General features: G+C 48.0%; 1 protein-coding gene across 2 annotated transcripts in view; it reads left to right on the forward strand.

The window, feature by feature from the left end:
• Positions 1-207: 207 nt before the first annotated feature.
• The window catches only part of VTI1A (vesicle transport through interaction with t-SNAREs 1A), a 41,233-nt gene continuing 20,795 nt past the window's right edge, over positions 208-20,645 (forward strand). The window contains exons 1-5 of one of the 2 annotated variants that reach the window (XM_068116393.2): positions 208-503; positions 1,343-1,401; positions 6,204-6,311; positions 11,398-11,472; positions 12,126-12,210. In XM_068116393.2, coding sequence (XP_067972494.1) covers positions 398-503; positions 1,343-1,401; positions 6,204-6,311; positions 11,398-11,472; positions 12,126-12,210 — 433 coding nt within the window. In that variant the 5' untranslated portion in view covers positions 208-397. The remainder of the gene's footprint in view (positions 504-1,342; positions 1,402-6,203; positions 6,312-11,397; positions 11,473-12,125; positions 12,211-20,645) is intronic. The other variant, XM_068116392.2, reaches the window with a different exon arrangement.

Here is a 20,645-nt window from a genome sequence, read left to right on the forward strand (position 1 = left end):
GTGTAGCAGTCGTTATATATGATGGGCGGTACAACGTTCTCGTTTATCCCGTCCAAATGTTTTACAGTTTTAATTTTAAAAATAATAGGTAAATTATGTCGGATTAACGAAATAGGTAAATTTGAAAACGTTAATTTATCAAATAACGTAGTGTCCGTTTCATCTTGAGTTGTATATAACTAAGATTTAGCTAGACTGGTTCTCTGCCCTTTTTAATCGGTTAAATTAGTGATAATGTTACAAGCGATATAATGTTGACTAAATGTCAGAAGTATATTACATGACAGTATTTAAGGAGATGAGTGTTGTGTTTATCAACAATATAGATTCATCATGATCTCCTCAGATGGTTATTGTGCTAAAGATAAAGATGCAGTGACGTCGACAAGTCCACGTCATGGTCACCATGGCGGGTTCTCTTCTCACAGCCCTCCATCAGCAGTTCTCTGCGTTGACAGCCGAGATCTCGACACGGATTGGCCGATTACCGCACCTTCCCACCGGTACCTCGTTCCGTACCTGTCACTGCGCGTCTCCGGTCTAGCGCGACCCTCAAAGCCAAAGGCTCGCTGCGGCCTTCGCTCGATATGCAAACATTACCGGACTCGGACTCGGATAGGACTCGGATAGGACTTCGGCGGGAGTGACGTACCGAGGTCGGACTGACTGATTCTGAGGACGTTCCACAAACTCCGGATTACTAAACGGGATCAAGACCACGATGTGCCTTTCGTTTTGCACATACACGATACATGCAACCTCGGGTTTCGCACATACATGATCCATGCAACCTCGGGTTTTGCACATGCATGACGCATGCAACCTCGGGTTTCGCACATACATGACCCATGCAACCTCGGGTCTCGCACATGCATGATGTATGCAACATCGGGTTTCGCACATGCATGACACATGCACCCTCGGGTTTCGCACATGCATGACACATGCACCCTCGGGTTTCGCACATGCACGATACATGCAACCTCGAATTTCGCACATGCATGATACATGCAGCCTCGAATTTCGCACATGCATGATACATGCAACCTCGGGGTTCGCACATGCATGATACATGCAACCTTGGGTTTCGCACATACATGATACATGCATGCAGCCTTGGATTTCGCACATACATGATACATGCAACCTCTGGTTTCGCACATGCATGATGTATGCATCTCTCTCTCTCTCTCTCACTCCCCTGCCCCTCTCCTTCCCTATCTCTCTCCCTCCCCCACCCCTCTCCTTCCCTCTCCCATTCCCTCTGTACCCGCCTCACCTCCCCTCCACTCTTCCCTCACCCTCTCTCCCTTTCTCCCTCATTTGGTCCTTCCTCTATCAGGAGACAAGGCTGTGGCTGTGTTGGCGATAGAAAGACAATTAGAAGAATCGGCAGAGCTGGTGAGAAGACCTAAGTGTTTTCAAAATGAAAAGATTAATTTGTATATTCGATCAAATTGTATATTCGAAAAGATGTATATTACACCTACAGGTGTTTGATCAAAAGTATTCATTTCATACATGCGTGCGGATGATTTGAGCATGTGGCTTTGGGTGATATATTTTTTTCACGAGTACCAAAGAGGCTCATGACTCCATCATGATCATGATCATCATCAGGCTTTCAGTCCACTGCAGGACGAAGGTCTCTCTCGACTCGCATAAGGGTTATTGCCATACTCACCAAGGTGTTGTTTGGGTGGCAAAGTTATAGCAAAGATTTACTTATAACCATTAACCACGAACTCGTCTGGCAGACGGATACCACGGCCTAACTACCTCCCGCGGAGCGGTGACACCCTCGGTATGCACACGGTGACACCTCACCCTCGGTATGAAGCGCCCGGATGGTAGGTTACAGCTGGGCCCGGATTTCAACCCAGGATGGACACCTCGTGGTGACACCTCATCCTCGGTATGAAGCGCCAGGATGGTAGGTTACACCTGGGTCCGGATATCAACCCAGGATGGACACCTCGTGGTGACACCTCACCCTCGGTATGAAGCGCCAGGATGGTAGGTTACACCTGGGTCTGGATTTCAACCCATGATGGACTCCTCATGGTGACACCTCACCCTCGGTATGAAGCGCCAGGATGGTAGGTTACACCTGGGTCCGGATATCAACCCAGGATGGACACTTCGTGGTGACAGCTCACCCTCAGTATGAAGCGCCAGGATGGTAGGTTACACCTGGGTCCGGATTTCAACCCAGGATGGACACCTCGTGGTGACACCTCACCCTCGGTATGAAGCGCCAGGATGGTAGGTTACACCTGGGTCCGGATATCAACCCAGGATGGACACTTCGTGGTGACACCTCACCCTCGGTATGACGCACCAGGATGGTAGTTTACACCTAGGTCTGGGTTTCAACCCAGGATGGACACCTCGTGGTGACACCTCACCCTCCGTATGAATCACCAGGATGGTAGGTTACACCTGGGTCCGGATTTCAACCCAGGATGGACACCTCGTGGTGACACCTCACCCTCGGTATGAAGCGCCAGGATGGTAGGTTACACCTGGGTCCGGATATCAACCCAGGATGGACACCTCGTGGTGACACCTCACCCTCCGTATGAAGCACCAGGATGGTAGGTTACAGCTGGGTCCGTATTTCAACCCAGGATGGACACCTCGTGGTGACACCTCACCCTCGGTATGAAGTGCCAGGATGGTAGGTTACAGCTGGGTCCGGATATCAACCCAGGATGGACACCTCGTGGTGACACCTCACCCTCCGTATGAAGCGCCAGGATGGTAGGTTACAGCTGGGTCCGGATTTCAACCCAGGATGGACACCTCGTGGTGAGCGTGCACACCTCCAAGCTCTCCTGCGAGACCATTACACATGATAATGGGCAAATTGAACTTTCCATGCCTACAGTATTTATGCCTACATGCCTACATTTCCATGCCTACAGTATTTATGCCTACATGCCTACATTTCCATGCCTACAGTATTTATGCCTACATGCCTACATTTCCATGCCTACAGTATTTATGCCTACATGCCTACATTTCCATGCCTACAGTATTTATGCCTACATGCCTACATTTCCATGCCTACAGTATTTATGCCTACATGCCTACATGCCTACATTAACATGCCTACAGTATTTATGCCAACATGCCTACATTTGCATGCCTACAGTATTTATGCCGACATGCCTACATTTCCATGCCTAGGAGTGGAGGAATGGTTGATCAGAGTAGTGATGGCAATGTACAAAAGAGCGCGCACAGCTGTAAGGACGAAGGACGGGAACAGTGGTGAGTTTGAGGTGAAGGTGGGAGTGCATCAGTGGTCGGTACTAAGTCCACTACTATTTGTAGCTGTGATGGAGGTCCTGGCTCAGAACGTAAAGGAGGGTTTACCGTGGGAGTTGTTGTATGCAGTTGATCTGGTGTTGATTGCAGAAAGTATGGATGGACTGAAGGAAAAGATGAACAAGTGGAAGGAATGTATGGGGACAAAAGGTCTGAAGGTGAATATCGGAAAAACGAATGTGATGGCAAGTGGTAAAGCATGTGGTGAGGTGGAAAGAACTGGGAAGTGGCCGTGTGCTGTGTGCAGGAAGGGTGTCGGAGTGAACTCCATTCAATGTACAATGTGCGCTGAGTGGGTTCATCAAAAATGTAGTGGTTTGAGAGGGTCATTAACCAGTGTGGCAGCTACATTCAAGTGTAAGGTGTGCACAGAGGGAGCTGCAGATGGAGGAAATGTTGACTTGGATCTTGGAGATGGCGTGAAGCTGGAAGGTGTGAAAACATTTTGTTACCTAGGAGACATGCTGAATGGAGAAGGTGGATCAGACTCGGCAACGGTTGCTAGAGTGAGATGTGCATGGAAGAAGTTTCGGGAATTGAGTGGCGTGCTGACGAGGAGGGGAGTGTCGTTGAAGCTGAAGGGAAAGGTGTATGCTGCATGTGTGAGAAGTGTTATGATTTATGGGAGTGAGACATAGGTAATGAACGTAGAGCAGCAACGAAGGCTGGAAAGGGTGGAAATGCGAATGCTTCGACGGATGTGCGGAGTATCGTTGAGAGAGAGGAAGACAAATGATGAATTGCGAAAGATGATGGGAATAGAGCCTGTGATGGATGCTGTGAAGAGGAACAGGTTGAGATGGTTTGGTCATGTGTTGAGGAAGGATGAAAGTGACTGGTTGAAAAGAGTGATGGAAATGAATGTAGAAGGAAGTAGAGGACGGGGAAGACCGAGAAAGACTTGGCTAAACATGGTCGAAGAAGAAATACGGGCAAGGGGGTTAACAAGGGGAGATGCAGAAAATAGGGCAAAATGGAGAACATTGTCATGGGGACCGCAAGGCTAACCCCCGCTATTGCAGGGAAAATGGCCTTAAAATGCCTGTTGTTGTTTGTATGCCTACATTTCCATGCCTACAGTATTTATGCCTACATGCCTACATTTCCATGCCCACACAGGGATGGGTGGTTGCAGTGTCGTGGGAGTGGGTGGTTGTGGTGTCACAGGAGTGGGTGGTTGCAGTGTCGCAGGGAGTGGGTGGTTGTGGTGTCACAGGAGTGGGTGGTTGTGGTGTCACAGGAGTGGGTGGTTGCAGTGTCGCAGGGAGTGTGTGGCTGGGAGTAGATGGTTGTGCTGCAGGGAGTGGGTGGTTGCGGTGTCACAGGGAGTGGGTGGTTGTGGTGTCGCAGGGAGTGTGTGGTTGCGGTGTCGCAGGGAGTGGGTGGTTGCGGTGTCGCAGGGAGTGGGTGGTTGTGGTGTCGCATGGAGTGGGTGGTTTTGGGGTCGTAGGGAGTGGGTGGTTGCGGTGTCGCAGGGAGTGGGTGGTTGCGGTGTCGCAGGGAGTGGGTGGTTGCGGTGTCGCAGGGAGTGGGTGGTTGTGGTGTCACAGGAGTGGATGGTTGCAGTGTCGCAGGGAGTGGGTGGTTGTGGTGTCACAGGAGTGGGTGGTTGTGGTGTCACAGGAGTGGGTGGTTGCAGTGTCGCAGGGAGTGTGTGGCTGGGAGTAGATCGTTGTGCTGCAGGGAGTGGGTGGTTGCGGTGTCGCAGGGAGTGGGTGGTTGTGGTGTCGCAGGGAGTGGGTGGTTGTGGTGTCGCAGGGAGTGTGTGGTTGCAGTGTCGCAGGGAGTGGGTGGTTGCGGTGTCGCATGGAGTGGGTGGTTGCGGTGTCGCAGGGAGTGGGTGGTTGCGGTGTCGCAGGGAGTGTGTGGTTGCGGTGTCGCAGGGAGTGGGTGGTTGCGGTGTCGCAGGGAGTGTGTGGTTGCGGTGTCGCAGGGAGTGGGTGGTTGCGGTGTCGCAGGGAGTGGGTGGTTGCGGTGTCGCAGGGAGTGGGTGGTTGCGGTGTCGCAGGGAGTGGGTGGTTGCGGTGTCGCAGGGAGTGGGTGGTTGCGGTGTCGCAGGGAGTGGGTGGTTGCGGTGTCGCAGGGAGTGGGTGGTTGCGGTGTCGCAGGGAGTGGGTGGTTGCGGTGTCGCAGGGAGTGGGTGGTTGCGGTGTCGCAGGGAGTGGGTGGTTGCGGTGTCGCAGGGAGTGGGTGGTTGCGGTGTCGCAGGGAGTGGGTGGTTGCGGTGTCACAGGGAGTGGGTGGTTGCGGTGTCGCAGGGAGTGGGTGGTTGCGGTGTCGCAGGGAGTGGGTGGTTGCGGTGTCGCAGGGAGTGGGTGGTTGCGGTGTCGCAGGGAGTGGGTGGTTGCGGTGTCGCAGGGAGTGGGTGGTTGCGGTGTCGCAGGGAGTGGGTGGTTGCGGTGTCGCAGGGAGTGGGTGGTTGCGGTGTCGCAGGGAGTGGGTGGTTGCGGTGTCGCAGGGAGTGGGTGGTTGCGGTGTCGCAGGGAGTGGGTGGTTGCGGTGTCGCAGGGAGTGGGTGGTTGCGGTGTCGCAGGGAGTGGGTGGTTGCGGTGTCGCAGGGAGTGGGTGGTTGCGGTGTCGCAGGGAGTGGGTGGTTGCGGTGTCGCAGGGAGTGGGTGGTTGCGGTGTCGCAGGGAGTGGGTGGTTGCGGTGTCGCAGGGAGTGGGTGGTTGCGGTGTCGCAGGGAGTGGGTGGTTGCGGTGTGGCTGTGAGTGGGTGGTTGGGGTGTGGCTGTGAGTGGGTGGTTGTGCTGCAGGGAGTGGGTGGTTGTGGTGTCGCATGGAGTGGGTGGTTGTGCTGCAGGGAGTGGGTGGTTGTGGTATTGAAAGTGAGCATGTAATTGATATGAAGAGTCTATCATTTATGTTTAGGTGGAACAAATGGAGCTTGAGGAGAGGGAAAGGAGCAGAGATGGCGGCATCCTCACCAAGAAGAGCAGAGCTTGCAAAACAGAAATGGACATTCTGCAAAAGGAATTGGTAACACGGTCGATTTTCTCATCTTATACCGTATTATTGTTGTTGATAAGCCACATTCACCACCACGAGGTTGTTTTTTTATTTTGTTTTCTTCCTCGTTTCGCCCTTCATTACGAAGGGTACCACGTCCTCATGTCCTCCACTGCTCCCTTTGTCACACATTCTCATCTTGCTAATTGTTGTTTCCCTAATTGTGTTCCCGGCTTTTCCCAACTTATTGTCCCACTCGTCGCTCCCTTCATCGCCACCGTTTCAGCTGCGTCGCGGTGCATTCTGGGTATGCGCCATGTTGATAAGAAAAGAATGGTGCGGCCTGGGCCTGCACTCTGTGTAATTAAATTTGTACAAATCAATAGGATGCAATTCCATTGAGTGTAAGTTGTATTTAATCTCCGCACTGTTATTGCATTTTGTCCTGCGGAGCCTGGAGACCCACTTTCCTGAGCTAAGCGTAACTAATTGTTTTTAAGGCCTCGTTCTGTTGGGATTCTCTCATGATTTGTGCGCCGGATCCCGGTGCCTTATGACGATCGTTCTGTCATGTATGAACGTGTTTATGGACATGCCAACCATGTAACGAGCTCTCTGTGGGTTTGATGTATTTTCCAAAGCGTTTTGTACTCGTGTTGATTTTGAATCAATAAGTGCGGTTAAGGCGCTCGGGGTGCGATGTAAGGTATAAATGTAATGTGGTGTTTGTTTAACGCTTCCACAAAGACCGATTTTGATTGAGGGTTAACTTGAATAACCTTGTTTTTATAAATCATTTATAATTAGGCTTCCGCTGAGGTTCCAGGCAAAATATTTGCAAACTTTGACATCAGTCGTGTGGTTTGGCCGCCATTTTGAATTTTAGCAAAAAATTATATATAAATCTTTTCCAGAGTACCTCTTAACCGCTTAACGGATCAATGCGAAATGTCAAAAGTATGATCGACTACTGATGTGGGAAAAATATTTGTAAACTATGACATCAGTCACATGATATGGTGGCCATCTTGGATTTAAGGAAAAACCTTTAAACATCTTTTTCTCCAGAACTGCTGAACGGATCGATACGAAATTTCATGTGTGATCAACTCCTCACGAGGAAAAATATTTCTGAACAATGACGTCGTCAATCACATGGTATGGTGGCCATCTTGGATTTGAGGGAAAAAATACTTGAAAATCCATATCCAGAACCATTCAATGGATCAATCTGAAATTTCATACATATGATTGACTACACATGAGGATTTTTTTTTTTTTGTGAAACTATGACATCATCAGTCACATGGTATGGTGGCCATCTTGGATTTAAGGAAAAATCTTTAAACATCTTTTTCTCCAGAACTGCTGAACAGATCGATACGAAATTTCATATGTATGATCAACTCCTCGCGAGGAAAAATATTTCTGAACAATGACGTCGTCAATCACATGGTATGGTGGCCATCTTGGATTTGAGGGAAAAAATACTTGAAAATCCATATCTCCAGAACCATTCAATGGATCAATCTGAAATTTCATACATATGATTGACTACACATGAGGATTTTTTTTTTTTTGTGAAACTATGACATCATCAGTCACATGGTATGGTGGCCATCTTGGATTTAAGGAAAAATCTTTAAACATCTTTTTCTCCAGAACTGCTGAACAGATCGATACGAAATTTCATATGTATGATCAACTCCTCGCGAGGAAAAATATTTCTGAACAATGACGTCGTCAATCACATGGTATGGTGGCCATCTTGGATTTGAGGGAAAAAATACTTGAAAATCCATATCTCCAGAACCATTCAATGGATCAATCTGAAATTTCATACATATGATTGACTACACATGAGGATTTTTTTTTTTGTGAAACTATGACATCAGTCACATGGTATGGTGGCCATCTTGGATTTAAGGAAAAATCTTTAAACATCTTTTTCTCCAGAACTGCTGAACGGATCGATACGAAATTTCATATGTATGATCAACTCCTCGCGAGGAAAAATATTTCTGAACAATGACGTCGTCAATCACATGGTATGGTGGCCATCTTGGATTTGAAGGAAAAAATACTTGAAAATCCATATCTCCAGAACCATTCAATGGATCAATCTGAAATTTCATACATATGATTGACTACACATGAGGATTTTTTTTTTTTGCGAAACTATGACATCATCAGTCACATGGTATGGTGGCCATCTTGGATTTAAGGAAAAACCTTTAAACATCTTTTTCTCCAGAACTGCTGAACGGATCGATACGAAATTTCATATGTATGATCAACTCCTCACGAGGAAAAATATTTCTGAACAATGACGTCGTCAATCACATGGTATGGTGGCCATCTTGGATTTGAGGGAAAAAATACTTGAAAATCCATATCCAGAACCATTCAATGGATCAATCTGAAATTTCATACATATGATTGACTACACATGAGGATTTTTTTTTTTTTGTGAAACTATGACATCATCAGTCACATGGTATGGTGGCCATCTTGGATTTAAGGAAAAATCTTTAAACATCTTTTTCTCCAGAACTGCTGAACGGATTGATACGAAATTTCATATGTATGATCAACTCCTCGCGAGGAAAAATATTTCTGAACAATGACGTCGTCAATCACATGGTATGGTGGCCATCTTGGATTTGAGGGAAAAAATACTTGAAAATCCATATCTCCAGAACCATTCAATGGATCAATCTGAAATTTCATACATATGATTGACTACACATGAGGATTTTTTTTTTTGTGAAACTATGACATCAGTCACATGGTATGGTGGCCATCTTGGATTTAAGGAAAAATCTTTAAACATCTTTTTCTCCAGAACTGCTGAACGGATCGATACGAAATTTCATATGTATGATCAACTCCTCGCGAGGAAAAATATTTCTGAACAATGACGTCGTCAATCACATGGTATGGTGGCCATCTTGGATTTGAAGGAAAAAATACTTGAAAATCCATATCTCCAGAACCATTCAATGGATCAATCTGAAATTTCATACATATGATTGCATACACATGAGGATTTTTTTTTTTTCCAAACTATGACATCATCAGTCACATGGTATGGTGGCCATCTTGGATTTAAGGAAAAACCTTTAAACATCTTTTTCTCCAGAACTGCTGAGCGGATCGATACTAAATTTCATATGTATGATCAACTCCTCGCGAGGAAAAATATTTCTGAACAATGACGTCGTCAATCACATGGTATGGTGGCCATCTTGGATTTGAGGGAAAAAATACTTGAAAATCCATATCCAGAACCATTCAATGGATCAATCTGAAATTTCATACATATGATTGACTACACATGAGGATTTTTTTTTTTTGTGAAACTATGACATCATCAGTCACATGGTATGGTGGCCATCTTGGATTTAAGGAAAAACCTTTAAACATCTTTTTCTCCAGAACTGCTGAACGGATCGATACGAAATTTCATATGTATGATCAACTCCTCGCGAGGAAAAATATTTCTGAACAATGACGTCGTCAATCACATGGTATGGTGGCCATCTTGGATTTGAGGGGAAAAATACTTGAAAATCCATATCTCCAGAACCATTCAATGGATCAATCTGAAATTTCATACATATGATTGACTACACATGAGGATTTTTTTTTTTGTGAAACTATGACATCATCAGTCACATGGTATGGTGGCCATCTTGGATTTAAGGAAAAATCTTTAAACATCTTTTTCTCCAGAACTGCTGAACGGATCGATACGAAATTTCATATGTATGATCAACTCCTCGCGAGGAAAAATATTTCTGAACAATGACGTTGTCAATCACGTGGTATGGTGGCCATCTTGGATTTGAAGGAAAAAATACTTGAAAATCCATATCTCCAGAACCATTCAATGGATCAATCTGAAATTTCATACATATGATTGACTACACATGAGGATTTTTTTTATTTGCGAAACTATGACATCATCAGTCACATGGTATGGTGGCCATCTTGGATTTAAGGAAAAACCTTTAAACATCTTTTTCTCCAGAACTGCTGAACGGATCGATACTAAATTTCATATGTATGATCAACTCCTCACGAGGAAAAATATTTCTAAACAATGACGTCGTCAATCACATGGTATGGTGGCCATCTTGGATTTGAGGGAAAAAATACTTGAAAATCCATATCCAGAAGCATTCAATGGATCAATCTGAAATTTCATACATATGATTGACTACACATGAGGATTTTTTTTTTTTGCGAAACTATGACATCATCAGTCGCATGGTATGGTGGCCATCTTGGATTTAAGGAAAACCCTTTAAACATCTTTTTCTTCAGAACTGCTGAATGGATCGATACGAAATTTCATATGTATGATCAACTCCTCACGAGGAAAAATATTTCTGAACAATGCCGTCGTCAATCACATGGTATGGTGGCCATCTTGGATTTGAGGGAAAAAATACTTGAAAGTCCATATCTCCAGAACCATTCAATGGATCAATCTGAAATTTCATACATATGATTGACTACACATGAGGATTTTTTTTTTTTGCGAAACTATGACATCATCAGTCACATGGTATGGTGGCCATCTTGGATTTAAGGAAAAACCTTTAAACATCTTTTTCTCCAGAACTGCTGAATGGATCGATACGAAATTTCATATGTATGATCAACTCCTCACGAGGAAAAATATTTCTGAACAATGACGTCGTCAATCACATGGTATGGTGGCCATCTTGGATTTGAGGGAAAAAATACTTGAAAGTCCATATCTCCAGAACCATTCAATGGATCAATCTGAAATTTCATACATATGACTGACTTCACATGAGGATTTTTTTTGATGTGAAATGATGACATCATCAGTCACATGGTATGGTGGCCATCTTGGATTTAAGGGAAGAAATTGAAAATCTCCATCTCCAGAACCGCTTAACTGATCCAAACCAAAATTTAGAGATATGATCGACGACTCATGTGGAAAATTTATTGAAAATGATGATGTCATCAGTCATGTGATATGGTGGCCATTTTGCCTGTAAGCCTATCGTCATTGCTCACATTTCTAGTTATTATTATTACTACCCCAAACACACTTTATTTTGTTTTGTCATCCCAGCGGCAGGCACGTGTCGCATACAGCGATGATATTCTATCAAGGACTGCACTACTGGGGGATGAGACGGACGATCCGGTGAGCCAGACATCGAATTACCCTTGCGCCCTGCTTCTTTCTTGTAATTGTGGATATTGTAATTGGCTCCGTCTGTCTGTTTGCCTGTCCATCCGCCACGCTGTCCTAAACAGTTGTGCAGAAATTCACCAAACTTGGTAGTTATGATCACCACATGCCACGAAGGTGCAAGAGCAAAACCACTTTTGGCTCTGCCTCCCTGGGGCGGTGTCAAAAGATCAAAGACCACTTACTGTACCAGAAAATGTAATTATGGGCACATTTTTAACCTTTTAATGAAACTTTGTATATCCAATCAACAATGGGGGACACATGAAATATGTAACGGTTTTTCTTTTTAATTTGACCCCCAGTGGGTCAAAACAGAGAAAATTTTTTTCAACAAAACTCCATATCGGGTCATTCCTGGTAGAACTTTTTGCATCTTCCAACTTTGCTTTAGGTGGGAAGCACGGGGATTTGCGATGGAATTCCATCGACTTTGCTTGAGTTTTGTTTGTCGTCGAAGCAAAGAATGACAAATGTATTGGAGGTTTTTATGCGCGTGTTTTGTTTTCTTCTTTGCCTTCGTTTGTGTGTCATTGTATAAAGGTTGTATTTTCACTGGACTTGCTCTCACTTTGTACAACGCCCTCCATCCCTTACTCTCCCAGCGGGCAGTTCTACTTTCTGCTACCGACAGGCTGGAGAATAGTTCCAGAGACTTGGAGAGAGGATTCTGCATGACCACGGAGACGGGTATAAGGCAATTTTTGATTGAAGGATTGTAAATGTAATTTTAAATGCGAGTCATTTATTTTAATTGGATAAAGTAAGTGTATATTTGGTTAACAGTAAGCATAGCAGTTACGATGCGGATTCTGCCTTGAAGATTCATTGTCAATAATACTAATATATATGAAATTTGGTGTCTGTCTGTCTGTCTGACCATGATACGTTCGGTCATTACTTGTCCAATCTCAACCAAACTTGACACGAGGACTAAGGGTCCATACGATGGATGTTGTAGCGACTCCATTTGCCCCTGTCCCCAAGGGGGTTGTCAGCCTCGGGCAAAATCCGTGTTTACCGCAAAGTAATGTCGTTTTTTATTCCTCTTTGAAAAAGGGTACACTTAATATATCCCTATTAATATAGCTTATCGTGGAGTTTTTCCAAGGCCGCTTCTAAAAACAAAAGTAATCAGAAGTGCACTCGGTAAAGCGCATTCCTCCGCCAGGCTGATTCGTTTTCGTTTTGTATCCCACTGATTGGCTGGATCTGGATTCGGACCTGAACCAAAATCTAATCAGCTCGTGCTTGTCACCGAACCAACTCATCCACCAAGTTTTGTCATAACTCGTCTCCAACTTATTGAGATATTGTGCAATATTGTTTTTGGACCCATATTCGCTCAATGTATCTGGATCCGGGTCTTCACCACAATCTAATCGATTCGTCCTTGTCACACACCCAACCTGTCCAACATGTTTCGGACAAATCCGTCCATAACCTTTTGAGATATCCTGCTATATATAGTGTTACGGACACGACTTATTGAGATGTTATGCTGGGCCGAGCGGAATGGCCGCCGTGTTCGCACAAGTTACCCGATTACACTCGAACGTTGGCCGAATCGCGCTATGCTAAATCAATGAAGGAAAGGACACAACGGCTGGGTTAAATGACACGACACCAGGGGTACAGTTCTCAAGACCTCCGGAGGAGGATATAATATGGGATATGCAGAACGTTTAGATTACACGGACAAGAGGTACAGCACAGAAAGGTGGGCACTTATACACGGTCTTATCTTAGCCCCGACAGACCACAGACAAACGGGACAAGGCTGACTCACACAGGGATTGATGGCAAGGAGGGGCAGGTAGTCGATGGCTCAAGGTGCACCTTGGCTCAGGGGCAGAATCGACCCGGTCCGGTCCAGAGATGCGGGAGGTATCTCTCAGCGCTAGGAGGTGACGTCCTTTCTCCTCCGTAGCTGAGGCGCATCTGACGTCACCTCCGTCTTCCTGCGCAGATGCAGCGGGGAGTGACACGCCCTCGGCTCGTTAGCTCCGCCCCAGATGGAATCGGTCCGCCGCTTCTTATTGGGTGCGGGGGGTTACCGGGCTCCGCCCTTGACGAGGAGCTGACAGTCAGCCCCTGAGGGGTAACCCCGTCGGAGCACATGGTCAATGGCGGCTAACCAAGCCGGAGTGAGGACGCGCACTCCCCGCGCCGCTGTTGTTGTTGTTGGTGTTGTTGTTTCATGAGGAAGAGATGCGGGGAGGTATTGGGAGGTCCTAAACTTACTACTGGTGCCATACAATCACATTCTGGTGCAACGAAGAGTCAGAATTAATGGAAACGAGTCCTTAACTGACATAGACTAAGAATAACTAGCAAGATGTCCTATAGTTGTCTACGTGAGATGCGGTGAACCTGGGCACGACATTTAATGGGGGAAAAAGGGGAAGGTCGGGGCTGCAGAGTGTTGTTTACAGACAATGGGACTAGGGAATGGGGGATTGGGGATAGTTGGGGAGTATTGGGGAAATAGGGGAATATTTACAAGCGGATATGGATGGAGGCCAAATCCCATATCCGCAACATTGCACCCTTCTCTACTTCGGGGCGTCCCGACCCGATAAATCTTTACCTACGTTAGTGTGGCACTCAGATGTAGTTCCCTCTACTATTAACTCAACCCTGAGTGCGACAGTTTTACAGATATTCACAAATGAGTAAATATGTCCCCCTGCGACGTTGCACCCTTCTCCTCACAGAAACACACCCACAGGATAACCGAATCGCGGAAAGAATCCTCAAACTAAACATACAGCCGGTAGGGAGCATTATTTACACAAGACTACACTGATATTTACACTACGATCCAGGACCTGTTTTTGGAGGAACACATGCAGATGTTATGCATAGAGAGAGCACGCATGCCAGCATCGATACACCAACCCACGAGTGCTCTGTGGCCTTACGGCCTTTAATAATGTGCAGAGCACCCCGTTCAAGCACCAAAAGCACCACCCCATAACACAGTCAGCACCATCCGGTGCACCAATAAAGTGTTCAATAATCACCGGTGGTGTCGCAGCCGGCCGATGTTCTGCCGCTGGTCTTGCCTTCGTGTGGTGCACTTGGCCTTCTGGCTTCTTTCAAAAATAAAGAAAGGCGCCAACCGCGTCCATTTCTGTATTGTGGCCGTCAGGGGGCCAACTAAAAGTGGTTCACCTGTATGGCATAGGTGCCACGTTGACCCATAGGTCCATCAACGGGTGGTGCTTGCCCGCAAAAGAACTGCGGTCCATGGTGGGCGGCCACAAACATTGCGGTCCATATGGTGTATCGATCCAGGCAGCAAGCAGCGAAAGTACAGGCCCACAACTGCGGAGCCAGCACCTCTCTCTCCTCTCTCTCTGCCCCAAAGCCAGATCCTCGGAGGTGGGAGACAAAAGAAGAAGACAAGTGAGTAAGGTGGTAAGGGCGCAAAAGTGCACGCAATGCAAGGTAATGCACACTGGGGGCGCATGGGAACCAGGTGAGACAGGTACGTTCCTACTGTACGCCCCCCCCCCCCCCACCAGGTAACCTACATTGCCCCTCCCTTACCCCTTACTGTATCCACAAAACACAACACTACCCATAAACATCTACTTTACAAATCAACAACCGTCCCTACTGTCTTCCCCGTTCCTCCCATAAACCAAATTCGTCTTCTCTCCCTCCTAACCAATCAAATTTGCCATTTCCAACTCTCATCAAAATTTGCCATCTCCAATTCAACATCAAAATTTGCCATCACCAATTCATCATCAGTCCCTCCTAAGGAGGGAGAGATGGAATCACCCCAACGTCTCATCCACGTCGTGATGCGTCTCACCAATCCACACAGCAATTCTCATTTCCTGCACACAGAACAAAGAAACACAGGTGTGGAGTCATCATCATCACCTCAGGCAAGTGGCTGCGTATGGTGCGACAGGTTCATCAATCCTAACTATTTCCTAAATGACTTTAACAACTTTACATTACCCAGGGTCTTTCTCCGGCCAAACCATTGGCCCTCTTACACTATGGGTTCTAAAAACCAATTCCCATTGAACAAACTGTGGTGCTTTTCAATTTGGGGTCTCACTCCCCCGATTCATCTCCCGGTGCCTTCGCACAATTTCTGGGCTGCGACGTGTAGCTCTCCCAGCAGGTCTACCCACCTGCACACCTCCACCACTGCAGTTGCCTCCGAGCTTACCTGCTCCTTACCCTAACCTAACTACCTGGGGAAGGCCCTCTGGCGCTCTCCCCACTCGGTGCCCTCTCTGGCACTGGGCTACCCGGGTCCGTCCTCCGGATCCTCGGGCCGCACTGACACTAACGGCTCCCAGAGCCCACCTGCGGCCTCACCTGGCCGACATCCTCACAGTGGTGGGGTGCCCAACCAACTACACACACTAACAGGCTACATGCCCAGCCATTTCCACAACACTAATGCACCCATCCACAATACCATTCTGCAACCGCACCACAAATGCCAATATCCAACCACAATTTACCTATACCCTCTACCTAACACTTACACTACCCGCCCCGGGTACTCGTGAAAGGGGTCCACTCTTTCCCCATCCACACCTTCGCACCATCCACTCCACTCCATAATTTCCACCATTCTCACTCCACGTATTCCACACACCTGCACTTGCACACCTGTGCTCTCACACCTGGTGCCACCTGCACCCTTCTCTCCCCAAGCGCATTCGCGCTGATCCACAACACTCACTACTCATCCACTGCTCCACACACCTGTCCAGTTCTCACACAGCATCATCTCAGCTAACTACTCCCCTCTGAAACTTGCGCTTCCCAGTCGTCCCTTTAAACTATTGCGCTCCCTCGTCATTATCATCCACCCTAATCTACCTGCGTCCCCACTACAGGTATCAGTCACTAACTAAACTTAACGTTACCTAATGTCAATCTTCTAGGGCCCTACACACAATATAACCTAACCCACCCGGGCTAGTTTTCACTGCCATAAACCCCATAAACTATTGCTCCTTTGCCCCACTTTTGTGAGGGATGACAGAGTTGCCATCCCACCACATCGGGCATCTCCCACTACCAATTTTGCACATCAAATTTCAACAAATCAAAAATTTGCCAATCACTGCCCATCATCTGCCAATCATTACTGCCACTCCTTTGCCAATCATCAAATTTTGTTTTTCTCTAATTTTGGGGCCAAAACACTATCCATATCACACAGTCTACTCACTAATGCCTCTCGGTGCGCCAATTCCTGTCCAAAGCCCGGCTTCGTAAAGCCGAGCAATGAATGCGGGTTGTTCTGTGCCAGCGGCTGGATGCGTCCGGCATTCGGTGCAGGGAAGGAGGTTTACCCGGGCCGAGATCCCATGCACCATCTCGGCACGGAGCCATCCCATGGCCCAATCTCGACCTGCCGGAATGCCTCAACAAAAAGTGGTCGCCATGACGACCCTTCCTATCGGGCTGCCAGCTCCGCCTAGTGGAGCACGGACGCGGCCGTTCAAAGCGAGGCCCGGCACGCACCGAGGGCCCGATTCGGCTATAAGTCGTTCTAACCTCTAACCCGGTTACCGTCGACGCCTCACCTGGATGCTTACAAGCATACGCTACCCCTTTCTTGCTCATACATGCAGCCGTTTCCATGCTCCTCGTCGTACCTCTTCTTACACACCTCGGTACACTCATTCCGCTCACCGACTTGGTCACACACCTGACCACCGAACACCTTGGCACACATTCGTCGCTCGCACACCTCACCAACACACCTCTTCGCGCCCCTTTCTCGGTCACCTCCTTTGTGACAATCACAGGTGTGCTCTCACCCGCACACCCAACCACGTGCCTCACTACCAATTCCAGCGTGCATTCCCACTCACGCTCTACCATTCCAGGTGTGCTTCCTTTCTCACCTGTCACAACCAACTCACGCTCCGTGTCACTCTTACTACTCTCACCTCCACTCTTGACAGCGCACTCACCCTTACTCTCGACAGCGCACTCTTTCCTCATGCACCTGTCCGTTACACACCTCTCTCGCGCACACTCTTGCGCACACTCTCCCGTCACACCCTCTGTAACACTCACCACAGGCGTGCATTCTTCCTTGCCTTTGACAGCGCACTCTTTCCCCATGCACCTGTCCGTCACACACCTTTCTCGCGCACACTCCTGCGCACACTCTCCCGTCACACCCTCTGTAACACTTACCACACCGCGCTTCCATGTGCTCCCTCGCACACGCGCTACGACCGACTCACTCTCGCCAGCACCCTCACTCCTTGGCATGCACTTTTTCCTCACACACCCCAGAGTCGGACTTTCTCGCACACCTCCTTTTTCGCACACCAGACCTGTCGCACACTTCACCAACGGCCTCTCACGAACACCCGGGTCCATCTCGACCCCCAAGCTTCTTAAATCCCCTGGCGCATCATACGCACGACCATATTGGTCACCACTTACACCGGGTCCTCTTCCTCTTCGCTTCTCCTCCATCACCTGCGAATCCCTCATCCGGTTAATGAGCACATCATCACGATCCAAACACAGACTTTGGACCAATTCTTTTATCTCCTCTTTTATCTCTTTCTTATCTCCTCTCCGTCGCTTCTTAATTTCGCTCACCCCTTCTTCCACTTCTTCTAATTTCTGCTTCACCTCTTTTATTTCCCGGTACGTCTCCTCAAGCTCGTCCTCCAAGGCTACCTTGACCGTTTCCATGTGCGTCCTCACCTGCCAGTCCTTCGTCTCCATTACCTCTGTCACCTCGTCCAACCTCGTTGTCAGTCCCTCACTTACCATCTGACATTGCCTCTTCGTCGCTATCAAGTCGTCTTTTAGTTCTTTCTGTGTCGCTTTTAACCCTCCTAATACCGCAGTGTTCCTTTGAACCTGCTCCGTTAGTCCTTTTTGTCCCTCCGTCAGCTGTTCCACCTCCTGCGTCAGGTCCTCTATGCCCCCTTGCAATTTTATAGTCCCCTTTCTCACCTCCTTCTCCATGTGCTCCTTACAGTGCCTCACCTCCTCGCGCACTCCTCCGACCTCCTCACTCACACCTCTTCTGATCTCTTCTCCCATCACTTGCATCTCCTGCCCAGATGCCACCCTCATCTGCTCCATTTCCTCCCTGTGAGCATCCAGTTTAGTTTCTACCCCCATTCTGACCCCCTCTATCTGCTGCCCCATTTGTTTAACTTCCCTTTCCGCTTGGTCCCTCATGTCCCTCAATTTGCCTTCCATCCTGTTTTCTAACCCCTCTAACCCCTTTTGCATCCCTTCCATTTGATTCTCTTGAGCGGCCATTCTGTTTTCTACCCCCATTAACCCATTTTTCACCTCTTTTATCCCGTTGTCTAACCCCTCAAATTTGTCGTCTAACTTCCCAAATTTCTTGTCTAATCCCTTAAAATTATTGTCTAACCCCTCACCGGTACCCCTCGCTTCGTCCCTCATTACCCCCATTTGGCTTCCCATTACCCCCATTTGGTTTCCCATTACCCCCAATTGCTCACTCTGAGCCCTCATTTCCTCCCTCATTTTCTCGCTATTCTGGGCCATAAGGGCCTTCATTTGTATGAAAAAAAGGTCCAAATCTACCAGCGGCGCTACTACGGTCGCGGGCGTGGTCGCCGTGGCCATGTGCGAGGCGCCATTTTGCGCGCCCGTAACCTCGTGCGCGACGACGCTATTTTGCGAACCTGCCACCCTCACTGCTTCGCTCTCCTCATGTCCCTCATTTTGGTCCTGGATCGACCCTGCCTCACTCTCCTCTACCGGAACCCAGCCGTCTTGGTCTGCCATAGCGCGACTTTCAAAATTCGGGTTTTTATTTTTTTTGTAAAACACAATCAAATTTCGCCGTTATAATTTCGAGCGCGTGAAACGCGCTCCGGGACCGATCCCACTTCCCGACACCAATTGTTACGGACACGACTTATTGAGATGTTATGCTGGGCCGAGCGGAATGGCCGCCGTGTTCGCACAAGTTACCCGATTACACTCGAACGTTGGCCGAATCGCGCTATGCTAAATCAATGAAGGAAAGGACACAACGGCTGGGTTAAATGACACGACACCAGGGGTACAGTTCTCAAGACCTCCGGAGGAGGATATAATATGGGATATGCAGAACGTTTAGATTACACGGACAAGAAGTACAGCACAGAAAGGTGGGCACTTATACACGGTCTTATCTTAGCCCCGACAGACCACAGACAAACGGGACAAGGCTGACTCACACAGGGATTGATGGCAAGGAGGGGCAGGTAGTCGATGGCTCAAGGTGCACCTTGGCTCAGGGGCAGAATCGACCCGGTCCGGTCCAGAGATGCGGGAGGTATCTCTCAGCGCTAGGAGGTGACGTCCTTTCTCCTCCGTAGCTGAGGCGCATCTGACGTCACCTCCGTCTTCCTGCGCAGATGCAGCGGGGAGTGACACGCCCTCGGCTCGTTAGCTCCGCCCCAGATGGAATCGGTCCGCCGCTTCTTATTGGGTGCGGGGGGTTACCGGGCTCCGCCCTTGACGAGGAGCTGACAGTCAGCCCCTGAGGGGTAACCCCGTCGGAGCACATGGTCAATGGCGGCTAACCAAGCCGGAGTGAGGACGCGCACTCCCCGCGCCGCTGTTGTTGTTGTTGGTGTTGTTGTTTCATGAGGAAGAGATGCGGGGAGGTATTGGGAGGTCCTAAACTTACTACTGGTGCCATACAATCACATTCTGGTGCAACGAAGAGTCAGAATTAATGGAAACGAGTCCTTAACTGACATAGACTAAGAATAACTAGCAAGATGTCCTATAGTTGTCTACGTGAGATGCGGTGAACCTGGACACGACATTTAATGGGGGAAAAAGGGGAAGGTCGGGGCTACAGAGTGTTGTTTACAGACAATGGGACTAGGGAATGGGGGATTGGGGATAGTTGGGGAGTATTGGGGAAATAGGGGAATATTTACAAGCGGATATGGATGGAGGCCAAATCCCATATCCGCAACAATAGGTTTCAGCGTTATCACTCAATGGTGATGAATGCTGCGAAATGAATGCTGGTGATCCTATGATGGATGCTGTGAAGAGAAACAGTTTGAGATGGTTTGGTCATGTGTTGAGGAAGGATGAAAGTGACTGGTTGAGAAGAGTGA

This window comes from Myxine glutinosa, chromosome 5 (genome assembly GCF_964187855.1).
Source record: "Myxine glutinosa chromosome 5, kmMyxGlut1.1, whole genome shotgun sequence".
Classification (NCBI taxonomy): domain Eukaryota; kingdom Metazoa; phylum Chordata; class Myxini; order Myxiniformes; family Myxinidae; genus Myxine; species Myxine glutinosa.